Raw genomic sequence first — 23,434 nt, 5'->3', positions numbered from 1 at the left:
TAACTATTTAAAGTCAAAGAACCTCTATAGCTCCTCTGTTTTCAGAGAATAACCCAGCAGGTTCAGGCTGCACAAAGCCTTTCTAGGGCTTTATGCTCAACTTGATTGGTTTTGGAAAAAACATTTCATTGTCAAGTGTGAGAACACATTTTATTACTCACCCTCTTTCTCTACGAAGACTTATGAATCATATTTATTTAATATAATTGATTGGAGCCAATATATAACATGGAAATGATCTGTGTGGCATACATGAAATATAATTGATTCACTAATATCTGTGAGATCAAGTTTTATTGTCAAAACTATTCAGAGGCAGTACAGTTCTATAATCTCAGTTTATCTCGTCTATGTCCGAGCCACAACAAAGACAACAAAGGGGACAAGAGTTCTTTTTGGTTATTTTATTTTTCAATGTGAAATAGTCTTGTTCTTTCATTATAAACATATAAACACCATGGAAGCATATTGTCATCCATGACATCTGTACAGTCTATACACAAACAGAAGGCTGAACTCATCCTATTCAGTCCATTCAACCTGCAAAAAGAATTTTCAGCTCCTTTGATAGTGAACATTCACAGTCAGCTCATGATGAAGGCGGTCCTCTTTCTGAACCCAAACCTTTAACATATTTGAGGAATACCTGATACATCGTGAACACTCAGTCCCGTCCCCTGCTTTACAGTCCTTCAGGACAGAGCTGTCCACAGACATGAAACCCTTTAGAGGAAGCTACAGGAAAAAAAACAATCCTTAGCAATGAAAAGAAATTCTGAAAATGAAAAACAAAAACAGTTTGATGGTTCAGTTCATATTACTTGGTACTGCACAATAGATTGTTGGGTGAATAATTGTTATCTCTTTGTTTGCAGTATTGTTCTAATTTCTCCACGATAACACATTTCGGTCAGATAGAACCAGCTGTGTCCTAGTGATACATACTGTACAAGTACACGTATGACATCACTGACCCATCCCCCTTTGACAATCCCTGTAGGGAGATGGGAATAAGAAAAATGAGAATAAACCCACAACTCTGAGAACAACATCAGAAGTCCAATGAAAGAGCTCTAAATATTAACAATGTCAGAATTCTGCCTTTATTCTCATAATTCACCCCCCCTCAAAATTCAGAAGCATTTCAGAACTCAAAATTCGTATTCCCACGGTGGTCATGGTCCATATCTTTCTTTTATGTGTGTGTATATAATAATAATAATAATAATAATAATATATATATGGACACGGGGCTTATTGATCTAATCAGAGCATTTTGTTCGGTCATTGGGAAAGGTCAGAACTGACCGTTCTGTCAATGCTGCATAGTCTGCGCCAACTACAGCGTCTCAACATGACAAAGCCATGCAGGACATGTTATATTTGCACGGAAGTGTTGGGATTCGTCAGGCTGGAGGAGTGACGACATGAGCTACACAAACTAGTTCTTGTTTCCCTAGTTTCCCTGGCAGTGGAGCCTTAAGTCTTTATCCAAGAGGCCTGTCATGCAAAGAGGACTGATACTTAGTACGAGAATCTACCACAGGAAAGTTAATCAGCAACTGATCCATTCCTTTCAGCTCCACATGGACTGAACACCTCGGGTCTCTTTTCCATCTAGTGCTTGTGGTAAAATGCAAAGCCATGACACACACTGTCCACCATCCAGAGTCACCAACTCTCCTGCATGTTTAAAGGAAAACAAGAACTTAAAACTGAATTAAAAAGCATATCTTCGACATTTCTGTCTAAGGCCATTTCTGTCTGTGATTGGACACAAGTGTGGTGAGGAGGTAGGCAGACTTTGGCGGTGGACGGGTGAAAGATCAGACAAAGAGCATAACCCTTCTCTGCATGGTAGACAAGCAGCTGTGCAGACGCCTGGGGTTACGCCGTCAATACTGGCCAACAGGGCCATAGTAGCGGTATGCTATTTGAGAAGGTACGGTTCTAGGGCAGTCATACAGGCTTTAAGATTTTGCTCAAATATTAAGAAAATCACTGTCAGATATATGCTGTGAACCTCATCCAAACAGACTTTACATCTCTAGGTCTCTTTTCCAAAGAAGAGTGCGTCAGTCAGGAGCTCAGGCAGCGGGCAGGACCGTCATCTGTTCTGTCTAGATGTAGTCATCATCCACAGGTTCTCCTGGTGTATCACAGTGATGGAGGAAGAGCACCACCACCCTCTGAAACACTCCTCTTTTGCTTTGTCTGCGCTCTGAGATCTCCTCCCCAATGGTCTCCATGCAGATGTCGGCTGACAGCTGGCCTTTACGCCTGGGTGCGTAGATGGTGGCTTTCACACGACACAACAGAGAGGAAACAGTTCAAGTGCTTATATAATCAGGTTCTGTCTGTTACAGGGACAATGGTAATGAATTGTGGAGGTTTAGTGAGTGTCCTATGATAGGACGGGTGAATGGATTGACCACTCACTGCTTTCATCGTCCTCAAAGTCGTAGCGAGCGTAGCTGTTGGGATCAGCTGCTCTCAGAGTCCTCAGCCAGGGGAAGTCTGTGATCATGCTGTAGGGAGCACCATCCACCAGTCCTGAACAATGACATCATAGAAGACAGTCACCTGTAAGGGCTCTGAACACATCCATTCAACTGGTTGTTTGAACAGAAGCCATACATTCTCCTTCATCCTCTTCCACAATATGCATCTGGAAGATTTTCAGCTTCACACAGCTTCTCTACATCATTGATTAATGCACTGGGAACAGAAAACACTGCATTGTCTCTGAACTCCAGCACAGAGAGTTCATATCGTGTGAACACAGTAGGACTTGGGCGACTGGATGAAATGATCAGCTATCGTAGATTGACATAGTACATTATAGGCAATTCTTTGGGCGACGTTTGTCATTTTATCCTGCTGATTTAACGGTCTGCCTCTGAAGAACGAGAGCAGAGAGAGACAGCCAGCATATTCTACCATCTAACTCTGTGAAATAAGAGTTTATTATTTCAAAACAGAGTTGCTGATTGTTGGTAAGACCAGCAATGATGGTTTTGGTGAGTTCTATTTTGTTTCCTAAAGCTCTTTACCATACAGGAAGTGAAGCTGACTGCATTACAAACTTGGCAGAGCCTCAACCAGGAGCCTGACGAGGCTTCAGCAAGTTATTGGCTGCAAAGGATTTCCAACCACATAATAAATATTGTCACACCTTATACGCTTAGTCTAGCATGCAATACTAAACAGGCACTGATTTAATAACCAATGTGAACAATGAAAGCTGAGTTTCAGCACTTGCAAATAGGAATCATTGTTACAGTTTCCTGGTCCTTAAAGAGGGCTCCACACATGATCTAAATGTGTTACTGGCTACAAAGCAGGAACATGTTTTACGCGCACGTCTATCTTCAGGAGACAACTACATATCTTTGAACGTTTAATGAAGATGCAGCCAGGTTACCCTCCAGTGTGTAGATGTCCCGGCCCCAGGGGTACGTCGGATACTTCTTCACATCCTCTTCTGTCCTGGTGGCCTCTGGGAAGAACTCGTACTTGATCAACTCTCTGAGACACAAAGAGTTCAGTTTAACTTTGCATTTATTAGATTGGCTGTTATACATTTTTGAAGAAGATATTGAGAGGTGGTTGTCCAACATGGGTCAACTGAGTGCCCCCCGTCTCCTGGATGGTTGGTCATTCTGGTTCATCAAACCATGTTCACTCTCTCACGATTAACATGCAGGACAAAGTGCGTTACAATCAAAAAGGCTGAAGGTCAGAAAGGGATTGATTTCTAATGGAACACCTGTTATCAGAGATATTACTCACTGGCTGATGTTGGCTATTGTGTCCATCCAGCTGCGAATGCGAACCTTGTTGCGTATATTTGGAGGGTTGCTGAACTCGTGCACGATAGCGATGTGATAGGGATAGGGCCCCTGGAAGAGCTGACGCTCCAATGCTACCGAGTCGATCTGAAGAGAGAGAAGTAAAGAGATGTAGAGTAGAGCGGGAGCAGCAGAACAACGACTACATCATGGGATGTGTTTTCCACCTTTGCTATGTATGTAAGAGGTGTTGTATTAACGTATTCCTGCATGAAATGGATCTACCAACTAAAGCAGCAAAAAATCCATCTGGTAGAAAACTTAAATAATAATCACCATGAGGCACATGCAGACATTTTAACGTGCCTTCGCAGCATTCAAATGTAAATTTGTAGCTCTATCGACGCTGCAGTATTGGAGTTTGGTACAAACTACATTTTAAAGATATAGCAGCGTAGCAACAGCTTTTTTCCTGTGATATCCAATACAAAGCTTGTTGAATTCATTCAAATGCTGAAACTGCGTTTGCTGTATTGAGTGTAAAACTAGAATGTGATGTATATTGGGGTGTTCTCATGCCTTTTGGACAGTAGATACTGACGTGTCTGTAGTACATAGTAGATTAGTACCATGGATGTATTAGAGCAGGGGTCTCAAACTCAAGGCCCGCGGGCCGAATACGGCCCACCACCTTATTTTATGTGGCCCGCGAATCCGCCAGCAAAAAAAAAGAAAAAAAAAGGAAAAAAAAAACATTATAATAATAATTTAAAGTTAGACTTGATAATAAAAAATATCCACATAGTCGAAGTTATGAGATAGAAAGTCATAATGATGAGATACTTAAAACACACAGTCATAGAGCAGCTCTTTGGCTGGTTACTCTACATTGTGAGTACATTGAAGATGACTTTAAACGTGGCTTTACAACACATGAAACACTTCACCTGGGATCCTGCAAACGCACCCTTGAAAGGATTTTAAGATTTGAACAAAGTTATTGTAATAACTTGTTTGATATTTGTCTTTGCTATTTTCTTTAAAAGTTTGATCTTTAATAGAGTCATGTGGGGTTCTTAACCCTAAATTAAAAAGGATTTAAGTTATAACAGAAATGTGCTTAAATATATTTTTACATTTATATAACTGCATGTACAATATTTTAACACTTGAATAAACAATAATCAAATGCAGAGACAGTTATTTACCAATATGTTAGGAGTAGTTACATTTACAACCGGCCCTTTGAGGGCGACCGTGATGCTGATGTGGCCCAGAGTGAAGAGGAGTTTGAGACCCTGTACTAGAGGAACTGGAGGACACCCAGTCACTTGAATGAAAAGCCAAAGATTCCTAGCTTCTGGTCTGCTTCCGCCCGTTACATTTCCCCGCTCTGCCCATAGACTTTACATTGAGATGATGCCACACACTTTAAAATGACTTCACGAACTTAAAACCTTCAGGGTTAACAAACTCAAAATAGACAGAGCTATAACTAAGCTGAGTGATCGTGAGCGGCCAACTGTCAGCAAGACCGAGTGGCTGCGTCTCTTAACGCATCCATGGTTAGGATTCTGTTTCTAAGGAAACGGAGATGACGTCACAGATTACCAACCTGGTGCATAGGGCGCATGTAGATGATGCGGTTCCTCTCAGGAGGCATTCTCAGTATCTGATCCAGGACCTGCTCCATGTCCAGCTTCTTACACTGAGCGTAATCAAACCGGTTCACTATGGGCGCACTGTCTACCCGCAGCTGTTTCAACACTCGACATCTGGTGGCTGCAGAGAGAGGGAGGACACAACGTGACACTGTGACTGAAGGCTTTCTGACTCAGCACAACTGCTGGGACTGTGTTATTAGAACTCAACATAAGGCTTGATAGGGGGTTCAAACTGCACCACTGTCACACAAAACCCTGGATTGAAGAACAGTGATGAACATGTACTCCCCCCATGTTTAGCTCATTTATATCAACACAGGTTAGGGACTATAGATACGTCTGTTAAACTGACATTAAACCGGTTAGCTGCCAGGTTTACTCTTCATACTCCACATGGCCGACAGTGTGGGTATCATTGCTATTAGTAATCGTGGTCCTATTGGAAGGTTAATTCAGTAACTCTTTTAGGTTCTTTTATGGCAATGAGTTAGTCAGTCATCAGTCAGTGTATCCATTGTATTTATATTGTTGTGAACAACATTGTGTACGTTTTTGGTAACTAATATCACTAGAATAACAAGAAAGTTCCCCAAGACCCAAGCAGCTCGGGACCAAAGACACCGGAGCTGAATTGTTATTGTTAAATATTCAAGGAAATGACACGGTTTCATCAAAGATGTTGTAGCTAGCACACAGAACATTTGACAATAAGGTTCAGAATTTTACCATGAAAGTGGCAATAGACATTTTTTTGCTTTAACTTATCATTATGCAGTAAATGTTAAAACACAATGTAGTGGCTATAGAAAAATGACACCGTCAGCATTTAGATCGGTTAGCCTTGCTTTCACTTTGCAGTTGTGTCTGCCACACAGGTCCTTTGCATACAGCTCAGTAGTTGTGTGGGTTGCATTGAGGGAGAGACCCAGTGCTGATGACAGAGCCGTGGACTGAGATTTTTAGCATTGGAAATTATTTACAATATAATGTATTTGAATGCATTTCTTGTTTTTTCCCTGATGGTCTGAACAAGTTGCTAAATGTGCCACCAGTAGTAGGCAGTGAGGAACATGGAGAGCAATCCAGTCGTCTTTGCCACTTGGAAGTGCTCGGTTGAAAAGTTGTCTATGGCCACTTTAAATGCAGCGCTATAAAAAAGGACTGAGTGGATTCCAAGCATCTGAATGTGTGATGTACAGAACATGTTTTTAGTACATTAACCCTTTCAGGTGGCTGGGTAGACTCTTCTACTATCTACCTCGCTAATTCAACATTTGTACTTTGGACAGTTTGTGATGCAACTTTAAAAAATAAAAGTCATTTGTGAAAAATAATAATCAAAGTAAAAATCGCACCATTTCCTCCAAGAGGTTTAAGATTATTAGTATCTTTCTGATGCAAAAACAAAAGTGAGAAAAACATCCACACGAGTCATCACATTGGGTCTGTTACCATGAATGAACATCATCTTGGGGCAGTCTTTGAGGACCAGGTCAGTGATCCCACAGTTGGTCAGAGTGATGCCCACCAGGTTCTTACTCTTCAGAGACAAAATCTGCATGAGCAAAAGCATCTCAGTATGTCAATTATACCAACAAAGGATACACAGTACACAACTGTTAACTTCCCCTCACATGTGCATCCTGGCTCATTGGAGCTCACATGACACTGCTTTTGTTGACTAAAGGCATTTAAAAACAGAAAAGCAACAGCGCAACCAATCAATACTTGGCTGTTCCTGCCTATGGGGTGTGAATGTTAGTTAGTCGTGATGGGCAGGTGGAACCTTGCATGGGTAGCTCCTGTCATCAGTGTATGAATGGATGTGAATGGGTGAATGATGAGTTAAAGAGCTTTGAGTGGTCACTAGAAAAGAGAAATACAAGTACAGTCCATGTACCATTGATCCCACATGGTTAAGATTTCTGACCTAAAGTCTCTCCCTCTCAGCCCCAACTGCAACGCTTTGGCTCCCCCCAGGGAATAAAAACGATTTTGAAAATCTTGTCCATCTCTGTCACAGGTTTCCTATGAGAACTGCATTACATACGATGTACAGTGCATATACATGCATAACATACTCACCCATTAACCAACAACACCTTTTTAACTGTGACCATCAGACTAGAATGTCTCAGTGAAAACAAATGTCTACAGATATGATTGTGTGTGTGTGTGTGTGTGTGTGTGTGTGTGTGTGTGTGTGTGTGTGTGTGTGTGTGTGTGTGTGTGTACCTGTACGTGGTCGTCCTCAGTGACCGGGTCTGAGGTGCTGGTTGATTTGTCAGCCATTCGTTTCCTCCTCACTGCTACTCGAGGCCTGGCTCTGGACAGCTCTTAACAACAAAGGCGGCAAAAATATCACCTTCAACATTAGAAAAGTAAGCAGCACTGTCTAACTGCTGAGGGCACATTTCAATGCAGCAGAACCAGAGAAAGAAATCTAACACATTCTTCTTCCTTGTCAAAAGCTAGCACCTAAATTACCCACAAGGCAACTCAACTGCAGACAGTTGCGTCGTACATTCAGGTGTGTTATGCTGGTACTGTAGCCTCAAGCAGAGATAAGGAGCGAGTGACAGCCGTCTGGTTTTCAAACCGGTCTTCAGACCTAACCAACACTGACTCAAGTGACATCACTTGAGGACATTTATCCCACTTGAGAGAGCTCCCTCTGGATACACTAAGACAGCGGTCCCCAACCACCGGGCCGCGGACCGGTACCGGGCCGTGGGTCATTTGGTACCGGGCCACACAGAAAGAATAAATATCATATTATTTCCATTTTATTGATTTCATTTTTTAAAGTTTTATTTCGAAAAATGACCCGAATCTCTCGCAATTTCATCCGCCTGTGGCTCTTGACACATGAAGACGCTTGTCTCGGTCACGTGATACGTCACCTCTAAAAATTAATCCCGCAAACTAGCGAAAATGAGTAAAACACTTTTGGAGAGCTTCTTTGCAAAGAGGAAAAGGCCACTAAGGAGACAGAAGAAGAGCCGACAACTTCCAAGACAAATAAAGCTTCATTTAACAGACAACATCAGGAGTCTAATTAAATATCAGGAGTATTTCTGCCGCTCTGCAGAATATGTGGCGACAGAGGAAGATCAGCTGCTGGAGATTGTAAATGACGGTGGCCTTAATGTATGTTTGAGACAACAGCTCTGCTGGTGTTTTGGATTAAAATCAAGGCTGAATATCCTGAGATCACCACTAAAGCACTGAAAACCCTGCTTCCATTTCACACATCCTCTTTGTGAAGCGGGATGTTCTGCAGTGACAACAATCAAAACAAAACGAAGTAGTCTAGACATGAGGAACACACTTCGGGTGTCATTGTCTCCCATCAACCCCAGATGGGACCGTCTTGTTGCAGAGAAACAAGCTCAGGGCTCCACTGATTCAGCGTTAGTGTGAGTTATATTTATTTATGCATTTTATATTTGTTTTAATGCTGATCGTATCATTTCGTCGTGTTTATCCGCCACACGTTGAATGCCGGTCCGTGAAAATATTGTCTTACATGAAGCCGGTCCGTGGCTCAAAAAAGGTTGAGGACCTCTGCACTAAAGGCTTTATACCATGTTTTTCCACATATGCATATTGATTCCGTTGATTTCCCAAAACATAAAAACTGTATGTATACCTCCTTCACTTAAACCATGCTCATTGTTTATTGGAACTCATAACCCCTTGTTTGGTCACACATGTCTGTGTAGTCTTTGTGTGGATTATGTCACAGTGGTAGTTCTTGGATATTCTAGTGAATATGAGAGGTCTAGTCCCCCCGTTTTTACTTTTTCATGCTGGTCCTGATCTAAACATCAATGTCCTGATAGGACAGAGATCTTTAAATGGGGAGTTGGATATAAGTTAGTTATACATTTCGTCTCTTTGTCTTTAGAGGGGGAAATGAAATTACTGGCTGTACAACTACCACTTCACTGAGCTCGATGTGCACCAACATGAAACCATAGGCCCGAGCTTTTGCACGAAAACAAAAGTTTCCCTCCCCAAGTGCTGGTTAGTGGACATTCACTAAATGTGTTCTGTGCCTGTTCTTACCTTCCTCAGATATCAGGGACACAGAGGACATACGAGTGCAGGATCGGGTCAAAGGCCGTCTAGGAACAAAGTCCTCGTCTCTGGCCTGACCCTGCTGTGAATCGTAAAAGTTGGCAGAAGCTGATCCAGGAGGGGCAGGTTGTCTCTCTCCCTGTCCAGTCAGCTGTGCTGGTCTCCTAGAAGCATGGTTTACAGCAGCACCACCCCTGGGCTCCAGACCGTCTGCACAGGCAGGACCGGAGCTCTGCCTCAGCCCAGTCTCTCTTGTGGAACTGTCCCCAGAATGCGCACCAGAGGGGCCTTCTGTGCAGTCGTTAGTCCTGCCAGTTCCTGTCGCTCTGTCAGTGGTTGTGGTTGCTCTGTGGCTGGTCCCCACCACCAGCCTCCCACATCCACCCACCGGCCTGGATGTGGCTACTCCAGGTCCAACCCGGACCCCTGATCCAGTCACTGGCCTCACCCCAGTCCTTGCTGCTACCCCAGCAGCACTCCCAGCGCCCCGTACCGGACCACTGTCAGCCCCGGGTCTTGCAGCGGTCTCCACAGCCTCAGCGGCAAATCCTTTAACGCTAGTCCTCCTGCTGTTTTCAGCAGCAGCCTTCATGTCGGCCTTGATCTGTTCACTGGTCACCTGACAGCTCTTCTCACAGCTGCTTTCCAACACCCGAGTCTTTGTCTGTTCTACCGAGACTGCCACTGATACAGCCACATGGTTTCCCCGCCTCAGAGGAGTCTTTCCTTTACCTGGAAACACACACACACACACACACACACACTTATGTTACACTGGTGAGGTGAACTGAGCTCTTGTGCTTTTCATAGTCTTTGTGTGTGTGTGTGTGTGTGTGTGTGTGTGTGTGTGTGTGTGTGTGTGTGTGTGTGTGTGTGTGTGTGTGTGTGTGTGTGTGTGTGTGTGTGTGTGTGTGTGTCTGTGTGGGTGTGTGTACTATTGAACAAGAAAGGAGCGACATTATACTCGCACATAGGCCCTCATACTGTAGCTGTTGTGTTTCTGACCCCCCGTCTACAGTGCACCCACAACCCAATAAGACATGTTGTGAGTGGCTGCTGGATGTGTTCTGTGTTGTGTGGACACCTTCTGTACAGGAAGCTGGCTGCTGCAAACAGGAAGCTGGCATTAGCCTTGAAACAAGGCCTTCCTCTTCCTCACTGTCAGAGTCTGAGATGACCAGCGGGGGCTTCGGAACAGCGGCACCAGCTGGTCTGCACTGCTGGACTAAACCACTGGGACCTGGGGGGGGTGGGGGTGTATCAGCAGACATCAACAATAAATAAGGAGAGCTTATCAAATGGGGAGTAAGAGTGTAGGAGCAAACACATTTTTTTGCCTTAACCTCTGCTTATTCTAAAAGAAAAGAGCATCTCCTAACCTGCTTGCTCCTCATCAGGAGGTGGTGGTGGTGCTCCAGCTGGACGACTGGGCCCTGGAGCCACATCGGCCCCTTCAGCTCTCACCTCCCCTTCTGCTCCTTTCAGCTCTATCTGAGGCCCAGCCTCCATGCTCTCCTGCTCCAACATCACCTCCTCCTCCCCCTCTTCCTCTTCATCCTCCATCCCATTTACCTCCACTGGTGCTGTGAAAACAAACTTAAACTTTATTTTTTTATCAAAACATAAAGCCTCTGCCTTTAACCCATCCTAAGCATTCGGAGCAAAGGGCTCATGTGATGGGCCTAGAGAGCTTGGGATTCAGGTGTGCTTCTTTTTGCAAAACTACAATATTTCCCCTCGCTATGCTTCTATTGAAAATGTGAAAAATGAAGGGTTGGAAATACTTTAGAAGCCAAGATCCATGATGTTGATTGCTGCTGCTCTGCTGAGTAAGAATGCAGACGGGACTTGCCATTGTTTTGCTGCTGCTGCTGCCGTCTTTGGTTGTTGATGTTGTTGACGACGACAGGTGGAGGAGCAGGAGGCAGGTTGGCCTCATTGTTGTTGTGGTGGTGATGGTTGTTGTTGTTGTCATTGTCGTTGTTGGAGTTTTGGTTGCTGACCAGTGCTGAGGACACGCCAATACCAGTTCCTGCACTCAGACCCACCCTGGCACAGCCCTGTCTCACACACACATGACATGCATCAACACATATCCTAACTCTATTACGCAGACTAGGTATCAGCCACATATCAACGACCCACATCCTCTACTGTTGTTTTGAAGTATAACATTCAGTGTCTCTACTAATAATGACATCAACTCAGTTATGGTGACTTAGTCAAATAGTTCTGTTGATACTAAGAGGGCACACAACAGAACTGATCAGGCACTCACAAGAAAATGGCGGCGGGTAAAGACAAAGTTTATGAGCTGAAGTGTGAGCAAGTGTTTCAATTATCCTGGAAACCTGGATTCTGGAGTTTAGTTGGATGACTTTAGAGGAAGTGGGCGAAACTCCAGATTCAACTTTTCCTTGAAGCAAAATGACGTCAGCATGTGCGAGATAAATACAAGAGATGGTTCACGTTGCTGTGAGTGTCCGAATACCTTGGGGGGTTCTCTAAACATCTGGTCCAGACAGATGAACTCCAGACTGGGCAGCAACTCTATGAACTGGGAGAAGGATTCCAGTTTGATAGCATGACAGCGAACCAGAGTGAGATCAACGAGGCGACTCCATCTGGACTGATCTGAGGACAGAAACAAACAGGCAGAACATGACTAGTTGCTTATCAAGCACCCTTATTATTATTATTATATAGAGAAAGTGACATATGGACATTAATATCCAGGCCATGTGTGGCAGAAGCTAGAGTGATGGTGAGTGTGTTTTACCTGTGATCCAGTGATGAGGGTTATGCAGGTGAGGACAGTTGTAGATGAGCAGGTATTTAATATTGGTGAACACCTCGTTCACCACCTTTATCCCGATATCTGTGATGATGCCGGGGTTCTCAATGACATCAGCCAGACCGTACTTCACCAGCTCCGAATGACTCAGCTTACCTGCATTTATCAAACACAAGGTCGTATTTTCTATTTGAACACACCTGTAAACCAAACTAATTGAATTGATTTAATCCAAGTCGACACACTGTGGGAGAGCCTGGTGGAACTGTGAACGCAAAACCAGCCACACGCTGCCACGGCTGGGACCAAACAAGTGGATCAAGTACAGGACGATTGCTCATTTCTGTAGGGAAGGAAACATGCCCAGTGTTCTCTGAGCCCGGTGGACATATTTCACAGAAGGAACTAACATTGCAGTAGGAACTCGTCCACGTATCCCAGATGAAGCGTCTCAAACTGAGGAAACTCCAGTTCGGCCATTTTGAGAGCTGAGAAGACTCCGTCTTTCGTCAGTGAGGGCTGGATGCGCAGCTCATGAAGCCTGTTCAACACACAGACATCATGAAGTAAGTACCACTGTTGGTCCTACTAGACTGACAACATCTTCTGCTGTTAAGTCAAGTTAAGAACACCTGGCTGAATTCTGAGTTTTCTATCATGAATGTTGTTTACAAGAATAAATGTTAGCAAGATAATGCCGTGATAAGTATTCTGACAATACTGCCCACATATATTGTTGACACATGAGGCCTTAACAAGCTCACATACTGTAAGTATCATTCTTACTTACTACAGGTTTACTCTTTACTCTGTTCAGTGACTGAACAGTGTCTCCAACATTTGCCCACAAGATGAACCCCTTTGCATTTTGCTTTAAACATGGACCCTCAGTTAGTTTCAGGAATTGATGACTGGCTGTGCACCTGCGAGCAGCGGTGATGATGAGGTAGCCCAAGTCCACTTCCAGAGCGTTCTTACAGGCTCCAAACACAATGGTGTGGAGGTTCCGAAATCCTCCTGGGGGTACACATACACAGTATCACAAAGAACAAACACTTAATCAAAGGAGTGGGCTTTTTAGGTAGAAATATGAAATCACAATTGGTATGTACAGATGAGGAGACAAGAGGATCTTGCGATGCACTCATCAAAACCGGCCACATCAATCTCAGAAAGAAGATTTCTTTTTTTTGCCGGTCAAATTGAATGGAGGTCAACCGATAGATTTTTAAAAGGCCGATATTATGATTGATTGGAGCAGGAAAAAATATTTTAAAAGAATCAGGAGCCGATTAATCGGCCGATACCACTAGCTAAACTTGAGAGCAGTCACATCAGTATTTGAGGAAATATGCAATCAGGTTGCATATTTTCATCGATGATGAACGGCAGTAAAACTTAATATCATACTATGATTGTTAAACTTTGTAATTAATCTGCGATTCACATGCGTGCAAACCACAGGGGGGTCCGTGCGGATCTACTATGGTCCGTTACATCAGTGGTCCCGTCATTTGGTAGAGAAAGAATAAATCACTTTATTATTTTTCAGACTGATTGATTATCAGAGTCTGAAAGATGTTTTATTTTGAAAAATGACCAGATTCTCTCCCAATGACATGTGCCTGTGCGTCTTGACATGTCACCACATCAACAAATGCGAGTGCACTGAGAGCATCATACTCAGTGGCTAACCGTATTGCTAAGGCTAAGAAACCATTTAATATTGGTGAAGAATTGATCAGGCCCGCCGCTATGGACATTTGCCGTGAACTCTTAGGAGAGGCTGCAGTTAAAAAGATAGCGCCGGTGCCTCTTTCGGCTAGCACCGTCACAAGGCGTATTGAGGAAATAGAGGACATCGAGACACAATTGTTTGAGAGGATTAAGAAGTCACTGTGGTACGCAATCCAGGTTGACAAGTCTACCGATATTGAAAACAAGGCAATACTACTTGTTTATGTACGACATCTTTATCAGGAGGATATGTTATGTGCACTATTGTTGCCAACCAACACCACAGCCGCCGAACTATTAAAGTCTCTGAATGATTACATAGGCTGCTGCCATGACTGGACGACTTTCTGGTTTAACTGCTCGGATTAAGGAGGTTGCACCTGAATATGAGTCTATGCACTGTGTCATTCACAGGGAAATGCTGGCTAGCTGAAAAATGTCACCTGACCTGAACAGTGTGTTGAATGATGTGGTTAAAGTTATTAACCACGTCAAAGCACATGCACTCAACTCCCGTCTGTTCAAGCAGCTTTGTGAGGAGATGGACGCAAAGCACAAATGCCTTCTCTTATACACAGGAATAAGATGGCTATCCAGAAGGGAGATCGCTGGCCAGTTACCAGAGCCCCTGCAGAGATTTCTTCCAGAACAAAAGTCACCACTGGCAGCACATTTCAGTGACGAGGAATGGGTCGCAAAACTCGCTTACTTGTGCGACATATTCAACCTGCTCAATGAACTCAATCTGTCACTTCAGGGGGAAACCACAACCATCTTCAAATTAAATAAAGTAGCTGCATTCAAAGCCAAACTGGAATTGCGGGGTCGGCGAGTGGACTGAGGGATATTTCATACATTTAGCAGGGATTTTGGAAGAGACTGAGACTGAGCCTTCATTCTCCCAGCTGGTGCGCGATCACCTATCTTTGCTTTTAAAAGAGTTTGAGCGTTACTTCCCAACAACAAAAGACCCATGAACTGCGAAGGAATGGATCAGCGACCCATTTGTGAACAAACCAGATGAATTGAGCTTATCCGTGCCAGAGGAAGATTAGCTGCTGGAGATTGTAAATGACGGTGGCCTTAAAAGTATGTTTGAGACAACAACTCTGCTGGTGTTTTGGATTAAAACCCAGGCTGAATATCCTGAGATCGCCACAAAAGCACTGAAACCCCTGCTTCCATTTCCAAATCCTATCTTTGTGAAGCGGGATGTTCTGCAGTGACAGTAATCAAAACAAAATTACGGAGGATATAGTCGTGTTTATCCGCCACACCTTGAATGCCGGTCTGTGAAAATATTGTCTGACATAAAACCGGTCTGTGGCGCAGAAAAGGTCGGGGACCTCTGCGTTATATTACTAATGGGAACAGGACAAACACACATTACTCTGGTAAAACACATCATCTCCTCACCTGACCTCCAACTGTCCTCCACCACGTGTTGGATCAGCCCTCCCAGGAAGGGAACTCTCACCAGCTCCAGCTGCTCCAGGTTCCGGGCTGATGCTAACCCAGTAACCAGGGGAACATATTTGAGGGAGTTTGTTGGTCCTGCACAGTTCCGCATGACAAAGGTTCTCAGGCTCACACACAGGAAGTCCTTAAACGGCTGTGGTTTGGTGAGACGGACCCATTTCAGATAAAGGTGGCGAAGCATGGACACACAGGGGATCTCTGGGACATTCACACCTGTGAGAAACAATCACGATGTGATGTTCACCAATACAGCTGTGCAGGTCTACAAATTAGTAGTGACGCAGCAAGGCCCCCCCCCCCCCCCCCAACAGGACCACTCATCACCCATGCACTAAGAGGATGAAGCTGCTGAGGATCTGTTATGTGTTGGGATCCTACTCACCCACTAGATGTAGCGTCTGGATCTTTGCCGTGATGGGGATGGTCAGTTTGTTCTCAGCAGGAATGGGAAACGCTCCGTTACGGTTACGGAACTTTCCCAGTATATGAACCTGGGGCATGTAGTTCCATATGGCTTCCACCAGCTCCAGATGGGATGTCTCCACCCCCTGAAATAGGGTCAAATAAGGTTATCTGATCATAATTCAAGGTCTACTTACTAGCTTTTTACCTTCAACCTCATCTTGCAGTTTTTATAAGTAGACAGTGTGTGTTAAGCTGTAATGGCCATAGTTGAATCGAATTTAAAAAAAAAAAAATGTACGAATATTTTAATTAATTAATTTGAATCCCACCCTGGACACAAACTTATGGAATCACTGCTTTCTGGCAGGAGGCTGCTGCTACTGCTGTCCTAATCAATAATAATACAGCTCATCCACTTAAAAAGAAACATGCATTTCTTAGATTTTCTACTTTATTTTATGTTTCATGACTTTTGCATTGTGTGTATTGTTTTGCACCAAATCACCAAGAGGAACTTCTTGTATGTGCAAACCTACTTGGCAGTAAAAACTGATTGTGAACCTCGTTGTGTTGTTTACAAGTTGGCTAGCTAAATAAGAAGGCAGCGAAGTCACTGACTGAATAGAACAACAAACTCAAGAAGAGGACCTACAATGCATCCGTTACTACAAGAAGGATGATCTTCCAGCTTTTCCCTCCGCCCTAGAGCAAAGACTCACTACAGGCTAGAGAACGATAACAAGCCTGTGGTTCAAGGACTGAGCGCTTATATGCCACAGAAAACCAAGAGGATGCAGCTTTGTAATCAAGAAACACAAGAGCACAACCACAGAGGAGGAACCAATCAGTGCTATCAGTGGTACGGCTGTTAGTTGGACTGAAAACAGTATAAGTGCACCTTGCTGCAGTAGGATATCGTTCTCACACAACTTACTGACCAGTATATTGGGACAGGCTTGTAGTGCCTCCAGGACTCCGGGTATACTGAAGGCCTCGTAGCCTCGGACTCGTCTCCTCTCCAGGTATCGAGGGTGGAGGCCGTATAGCTGCTCCAGATCTGGCATTTTCTTCAAAAGGAGCAGAAAGCTGCCATCTGTAAAGCCTAACACAGAAAACACAAGAAACTCAAGATTGTTTTCACAATACGTGTGGTGCTTTTCATAAAGGCCTCAGCTTTGCACTCAAGAATCAAAAACACCTCTGAAATGAGCCGCTGATGTACACAAGTAGTAAATACACTCATCAGCACGACACCGTCACCCCCCTGCTCTACTACATCAACTCATCCTCACCATCGGACCCCAGACCTCTGCAGCTAGTCCAGAAAGCTGCTCAACAGCCAGTGGTCAACCTCCCCAAAGCCCCTTCCACACATATGCACTGCCACCCTGAACCTATGGAGACGTCACTCAGAGGAGCTGCATGTGAGAACACACATGTTCACATCACTTGGACCAGACACTAAACACCCTTTACCCTGCAAGCTCTGTGGTACAAAGTCTGTGTAGTTGTGTGAATAGAGCCAATCATATGTATACAACCAATTTGTTTTTGATTCAGTGTAAAATACTCGGTTATGAGTAAACGTCCTGCATTAAAACTAATACTGAAGTAAAAAGAGTATTAGTAACAAAATATACTTAAAGTACGAAAAGTAAACCAACACTCATTATGTTGTCTGACTGAATCTGCAAAGTAGCCTAACTTGTAACTAATTCCTTTGAACAAATGCAGAGAGGTTAAAAGTACAAGATTTGCCTCTGAGATGTAGCGGACAAGTCGTATCAAGTTACATGAAATGGAAGTAACCAAGTGAAGTACAAGTACCTCAAAATTGTACTACAGTTACAAATTTCTGTGTCGATAAAAATAAGCCAACCAATAAAATAATGACTTTTGCTCAAACAATAAACGGATTTTCTCTGACTTCAACATCATAATTCTGTTCAAACCGTCACACAACAATATGAGTTTTAAGCGACTGATCTGGTGATAGGAGACTAGATATCCTCTTAGATTGAGAGTCTTTTCCTGGTGTTAAAGGCTGCATTACAGTAAGGTGATGGTAGTTTCTTAATTTACCAAACAGCTCTATTATTTGCCTTTACCCACATAGTCATTATATCCACATCACTGATGATTATCACAGCATAGTGCCCTGTTTGACAAACTAAATAAAGATCATAAAGCTCCTTATTCTTATTACCAGCAGTGGAAGCACATAACTCACTGTCTTTCCTTTGCGCCGACCATTATAAACTGATCATTACACCTTGTATTAAAGGACATGTATCACATATAATAAACACATACATGTGATAAACAAATTAAAAGTGTTCAGTCACGTATGACAACCAGTGCAATGAAGCTCAGCAATTACACTCTGTACAATAAAAGGCCTCTTTAGCACCCCCCCATAGAGAAGGCTACCACACTGGAACCTTTCTACACTGCCCATCCCCAGTGGGAAGAGTTGAGTGGAGTTCTAGTAAAACAACCATGAGGATGATTGTGTGGCGGTGTAATGCATAGAACACTCCATGTTGGCCTCAGAGTTTAGTTCTTGTCCAAACAGAGTATTTCCAGTAGGTGACAACACGTCTGACACAGACAAACTGCTGTTACGTGCTACATGTGTGAAAAGGACACTCCAAACATGTCCTGACACGATTGTCCGCAGTTCAAATTAGAAAACGGCTCAGATTACCCCAAACCACTTCACTCTTCTGTTTCTACAATGGATTCCTGCTGTGGCTCACATCCAGTTCAAGACTAATGAACCACTAAACCTTTGTTTAAACCCTACACTCTGCCTGTAGACGACTGGCCACCCCCCCCCCACCCACCCAGAGGACCCTGTGATCTCATCACAGTGAAAGCTCTTCTCTGTTCTGGTCCTATGGACTTGAATTTATATAGAGCCTTTCTAGTCTTAGGACCACTCAAAGTGCGGCACACATGTCAACCCCATTCATACGCACATTCATACATGGCAGAGGCTGCCATGCAATGTGCCAACCTGCCCATCAGGATCTAAACTAATCATTCACACACCGATGGCCCAGCCTTAGGGAGCTATTTGGGGTTCACTTTCTTGCCCAAGGACACTTCGACCTGGACTGGAGGAGCCAGAGATCAAACTACTGATAAGCAGATGACCAGCTCTACCTCTAATCCCCCACTGAAGTCAGGAGAGCAGAGTCCCTGCCCGTCTTTCACCACAGGCTGAAAAGCACCTTTTTAGACTGCACCTCCACCAGAACACGGAACATGTGTGTTTGCTAGGGACGCCCTGGTTGTGCCCTTACCTGAAGGCATATACTCCCACCAGCGACCAGCACATAGATCCACTACCTTGACCACTCGCAGGTACAGAGTCACAGCTTCCCGAAGCTTTCTGGACAGACACTCCATACACATGATGTCCTTCATGGGAAGGTACCTACAAAACAAAACATGGTGCAAACTTTCAAAACCTCTTGCACCTTAGGGTTGGGTCAATGTCTAACTCTTATTTCTGTAAACGTCAACCATGGTCGGTTTGGATCATATGACGATCCATACCCTGAGATGATACACATTTGTCAATCAGAGATTAGATAATACTGTTAATGCTTTAGTAGCTGTCCCTCTAATATCTCTGGGTTTATTAGAAGACTGTGGCAGCGTTGCAAATCAATAAGCAGGACAGCTGTAAGGCAATGTTGGATTCTTATATGATTGTTGCATCAATGTGATGAAGTACCTTGACTTTTCAGGTATATTAGACAATTATATTCAAATAAAAAGGGAAAATTACAACTGTGATATCCTTACTTGTTTCACCCACTGTGCCGACATCCTACTCATGGTAATGATCATGCAGGTTGAATGACAATAAAAACACATATAGAGCCGGGTAGAAGCTCACCTGGCCCTAGAGTCAAATGTAAAGTATGACGTGGAGGTGGAGGGCAGTGTACCTGAATATGTGACAGAGGACTTCATGGGACAGCTCATTGATGTAATCTTTGGGCTCACTCGGTCTCAGGACCGGCTCCTCTCCACAGCTGCCAACTACAGGCTGGAGTTTAGAGGCCTTCTTCCTCGGACCCATCACTTGTGTGTCACTGCCCAGGCTTATACACACACACACTCGTCCTCCCTCCTGCAGGAGGCTCTATTTCCCAAGCATGAACCTTAATTCTGGACACAACAATCACAGAGGAAGACAGGTTAATGGGAGAGAGGGGAGAGGATACAGAGACAGGGGCCGCTTGGCATCGGCCTTATTTCATCATGTGTCATCGCTTCTCAGGTGACCTGGAAATTGATCTGGTCTGCCATCATGAAAGATGTCTCAATTCTTTTATTTCTGCCGGGAAGAGGCATACGCGTGGATAAACGTGAACATCCTTCATGGAAATCTTTCATCAGACAGACACACCCCATATTGTATACCTTTCATACCCCAAATTTTAATTATCTGTTGAAGGAATCTCAACATTTGATGCTCAAAATCCATGAGGGTTGGGTAGAACTATACATTTTTAAATGATATATTTATTACATACATCATTTATACTTACCCTCAAAACAGTTAGGTCACTAAATAAGTTCGGCACTCATCATAACCTGGATCATTAAATTCATTTGCTAACAGAATATCAATAAATGCCAACGCAAATATTTAATACATAAAGAAACACCTCGTCAGTTGCCTAAAACTGAACTTTGTTTACCAGCTACTCAGTAACTTTATATCTTGGCATATTTCCTGTGAAACAGTTTGTGTCATAACAACATTAAACACGAAGGGATTTGAGAAGCGTATCTTACGGACGACAGTGTGTGTGTGTGTTCATACTAAGCATCGGTAGCATCAGTGCTGAGAGTCTATGCTACACATTTCTAATGATTCCTCGTCCGTTAGTAAAGATACATTACAAACACACTGGACTCCTCGGGCTTCGTGAACGCACGTAACGTCAGCAGGCGTATCTGTCGAACGTTTCAGCAGTTGCACATGTCAACGAGAGTTTGGTTGACACGCTAGCACGAGCTACTTGGTGGAAGTTCTAAGCCTTAGGTGGTCACTCACGTAACTTTCCGGATGCTTCCTTTCAAGGCTACTGTGTGTCGGGGGAAATCTAAAAAGAAAACAGCTCCCCAACGATGGTGCTAAGGTAACACTGTATAGTAAATACATGTCACTTCCGCTTGGAAGCTTTCAGCAAAACCACAAAAAAACATAAACAACATTATATGTGGTTGTTAGCCAACTGACGAACAGCAGTACATCTGTTCACAAACAAGTAGACGTTACACGTTTGCTTACAATGTGAGAAGTACTTTAAAACAGAAGAAGCGCCGTTGGTCCACACCTGTCACACACGTTTTACGTTATCATGCTGTAAAGTTTAACCTGGTCTTTGTCAAAGCTAGCTTACTTGTTAGCATAGCTGCAGTGAACATTCTATACAGAGACAAAACCACTAAACTAAACAATACAGCAAGCACACTGACTAACACTGTATCGCCTCTAACAAGGCCTTTAGCAATGGTGCTAACCTACCGGCATTTTTGGATCAAAGCCGCTGTGTTGTTGCTCTTCAGCCATCCTGTGACTACAGCAGATTTGCTAAAGAGTTGCGCTCTATCAGTTCTTCTTCTTCTTCTTTTCTTCTTCTTCTTCGTTGTGCTAATTAACGGTGTTGGCGGACCGTAACCCAACGTAAAATGTGCATGCCGCCATCTACTGTATCGGAGTGTCTGGATTCATGACAAATGTTCCCTTAATATATGTAAACGATGAAACCTCGATGAAAACTAACGTTAGTCATGGAGTTCCACAAGGTTCTGTGCTTGGACCAATCTTGTTCACCTTATATATGCTTCTTTTAGGCAATATTATCAGCAAACACTATAAACTTTCATTGTTATGCAGATGATACCCAATATATCTATCGATCAAACCAGATGAAACCAACCAGCTCACTAAACTTCAAGCATGTCTTCAGGACATAAAAACCTGGATGACCTGCAACTTCCTGATGTTAAACTCAGACAAAACTGAAGTTATTCTACTCGACCCAGAACACCGCCGACATCAGTTATCTCATGATATACAGTAGTTTCTCTAGATGGCATTGCTCTGGCATCCAGCAGCACTGTAAAGAATCTCTGAGTTATCTTTGATCACGATATGTCTTTTAACTCCCAGATATAACAAACTTCAAGGACTGCCTTCTTTCACCTAGGTAACATTTCAAAAATCAGGCACATCCTGTCTCAAAGCGATGCAGAAAAATGTGTTCATGCATTTGTTACCTCTAGACTAGATTACAGCAATTCCTTATTATCAGGCTGCTCTAATAAGTCTCTTAAATCTCTCCAGCTGATTCAGAATGCTGCAGCTTGTGTACTAACAAGAACTAAGAAAAGAGATGATATTACTCCTGTATTAGCTTCTCTGCACTGGCTCCCTGTAAATAGAATATCATTTAAAATCCGTCTCCTCACCTACAAAGCCCTAATTGGTCAGGCACCATCATATCTTAAGGAGCTTATAATACAATATTATCCTACTCGAGAGCTGCGCTCCCTAAATTCAGGGTTACTTGTGGTTCCTATCTTAAAAAGTAGGATGGGAGCCAGAGCCTTCAGTTATCAAGCTCCTCTTCTGGAACCAGCTTCCAGCTTCAGTCCGGGGGGCAGACACACTCACCACATGTAAGAGTAGGCTGAAGACTTTCCTCTTTGATAACGCTTATAGTTAGGACTGGCTCAGGTTTAGGCTGGCTCAGGTGTATAGTTAGGGCGCTTCTCAGCAGCCCACTGCTCCCTATAAACTAGGGATGGGTGAAATGCAGAGGTCAAATTGTGTGTTTGTGTTTATGTATATGACAATAAAAAGACATTATCTTATTATCTATTATCTTATAGGGCTGGCTCAGGTTTATAGTTAGGGCTGGGTCAGGTTTGCCTTGGACCAGCCCCTAGATAAGCATAGGCCAAGACTGCCGGGGGACTTCCTAGGATACACTGAGCTCCTCTCTCCTCTTCTCTCTCTCCTTCTGTATGAATTCATATCTCATTCATGCTCATTACTAATTTTGCTTCTTTTTTTTAATAATTGGCATTATTGATTCTATTACCGATGCCATTGGTGCACATTGCTGGCTTTGCTTCTTCCCCAGAGTCTTTGTGCTTTCTCGCCTCGCAGGTTTCCATGGATCCTGGTTATACCTGGACCCTGGTCTTGCCTCCTGCCGTGGTTCTGTCATATGCATTGAATGTGTTGTAATTCTGTTATGTTGTTCATTCTGTATACATGACATCTATCATACTTCTGTCCATCCTGATAGAGGATCCCTCCTCTGTTGCTCTCCCACAGGTTTGTTCCTCTTTTCTCCCCGTTAAAGGTTTTTTGGGGGAGTTTTTCCTGTTCCAATGTGAGGGTTCCGGGACAGAGGATGTCGCATGTGAACAGAGTGTAAAGC

General features: G+C 43.6%; 1 protein-coding gene across 2 annotated transcripts; it reads right to left on the bottom strand.

The window, feature by feature from the left end:
- Nucleotides 1-403: 403 nt before the first annotated feature.
- Nucleotides 404-21,601, bottom strand: fbxo38 (F-box protein 38). 2 transcript variants are annotated; one of them, XM_079168190.1, is made up of 21 exons: nt 21,508-21,601; nt 19,916-20,138; nt 19,262-19,395; nt 16,892-17,055; nt 15,931-16,096; nt 15,486-15,761; nt 13,256-13,349; nt 12,743-12,873; nt 12,318-12,488; nt 12,030-12,172; nt 11,391-11,598; nt 10,918-11,121; nt 10,623-10,778; nt 9,527-10,270; nt 7,691-7,791; nt 6,908-7,010; nt 5,407-5,573; nt 3,793-3,938; nt 3,425-3,528; nt 2,440-2,553; nt 404-2,299 (listed from the first exon to the last, which is right to left on the bottom strand). In XM_079168190.1, the coding sequence occupies exons 2-21, from the start codon at nt 20,047-20,049 to the stop codon at nt 2,121-2,123; spliced, it is 3,639 nt and encodes a 1,212-aa protein (XP_079024316.1). In that variant the 5' UTR covers nt 20,050-20,138; nt 21,508-21,601; the 3' UTR covers nt 404-2,120. The 2 variants fall into 2 exon arrangements, with proteins under 2 accessions (XP_079024316.1, XP_079024317.1); XM_079168191.1 differs by having other exon boundaries at nt 404-2,280.
- Nucleotides 21,602-23,434: the final 1,833 nt, after the last annotated feature.

The sequence above is a fragment of the Pholis gunnellus genome (genome assembly GCF_910591455.1).
Source record: "Pholis gunnellus genome assembly, chromosome: 10".
Classification (NCBI taxonomy): Eukaryota; Metazoa; Chordata; class Actinopteri; order Perciformes; family Pholidae; genus Pholis; species Pholis gunnellus.
Note: the sequence above shows the minus strand (reverse complement) of the source record. Positions and strands in the feature narration are given on the sequence as shown.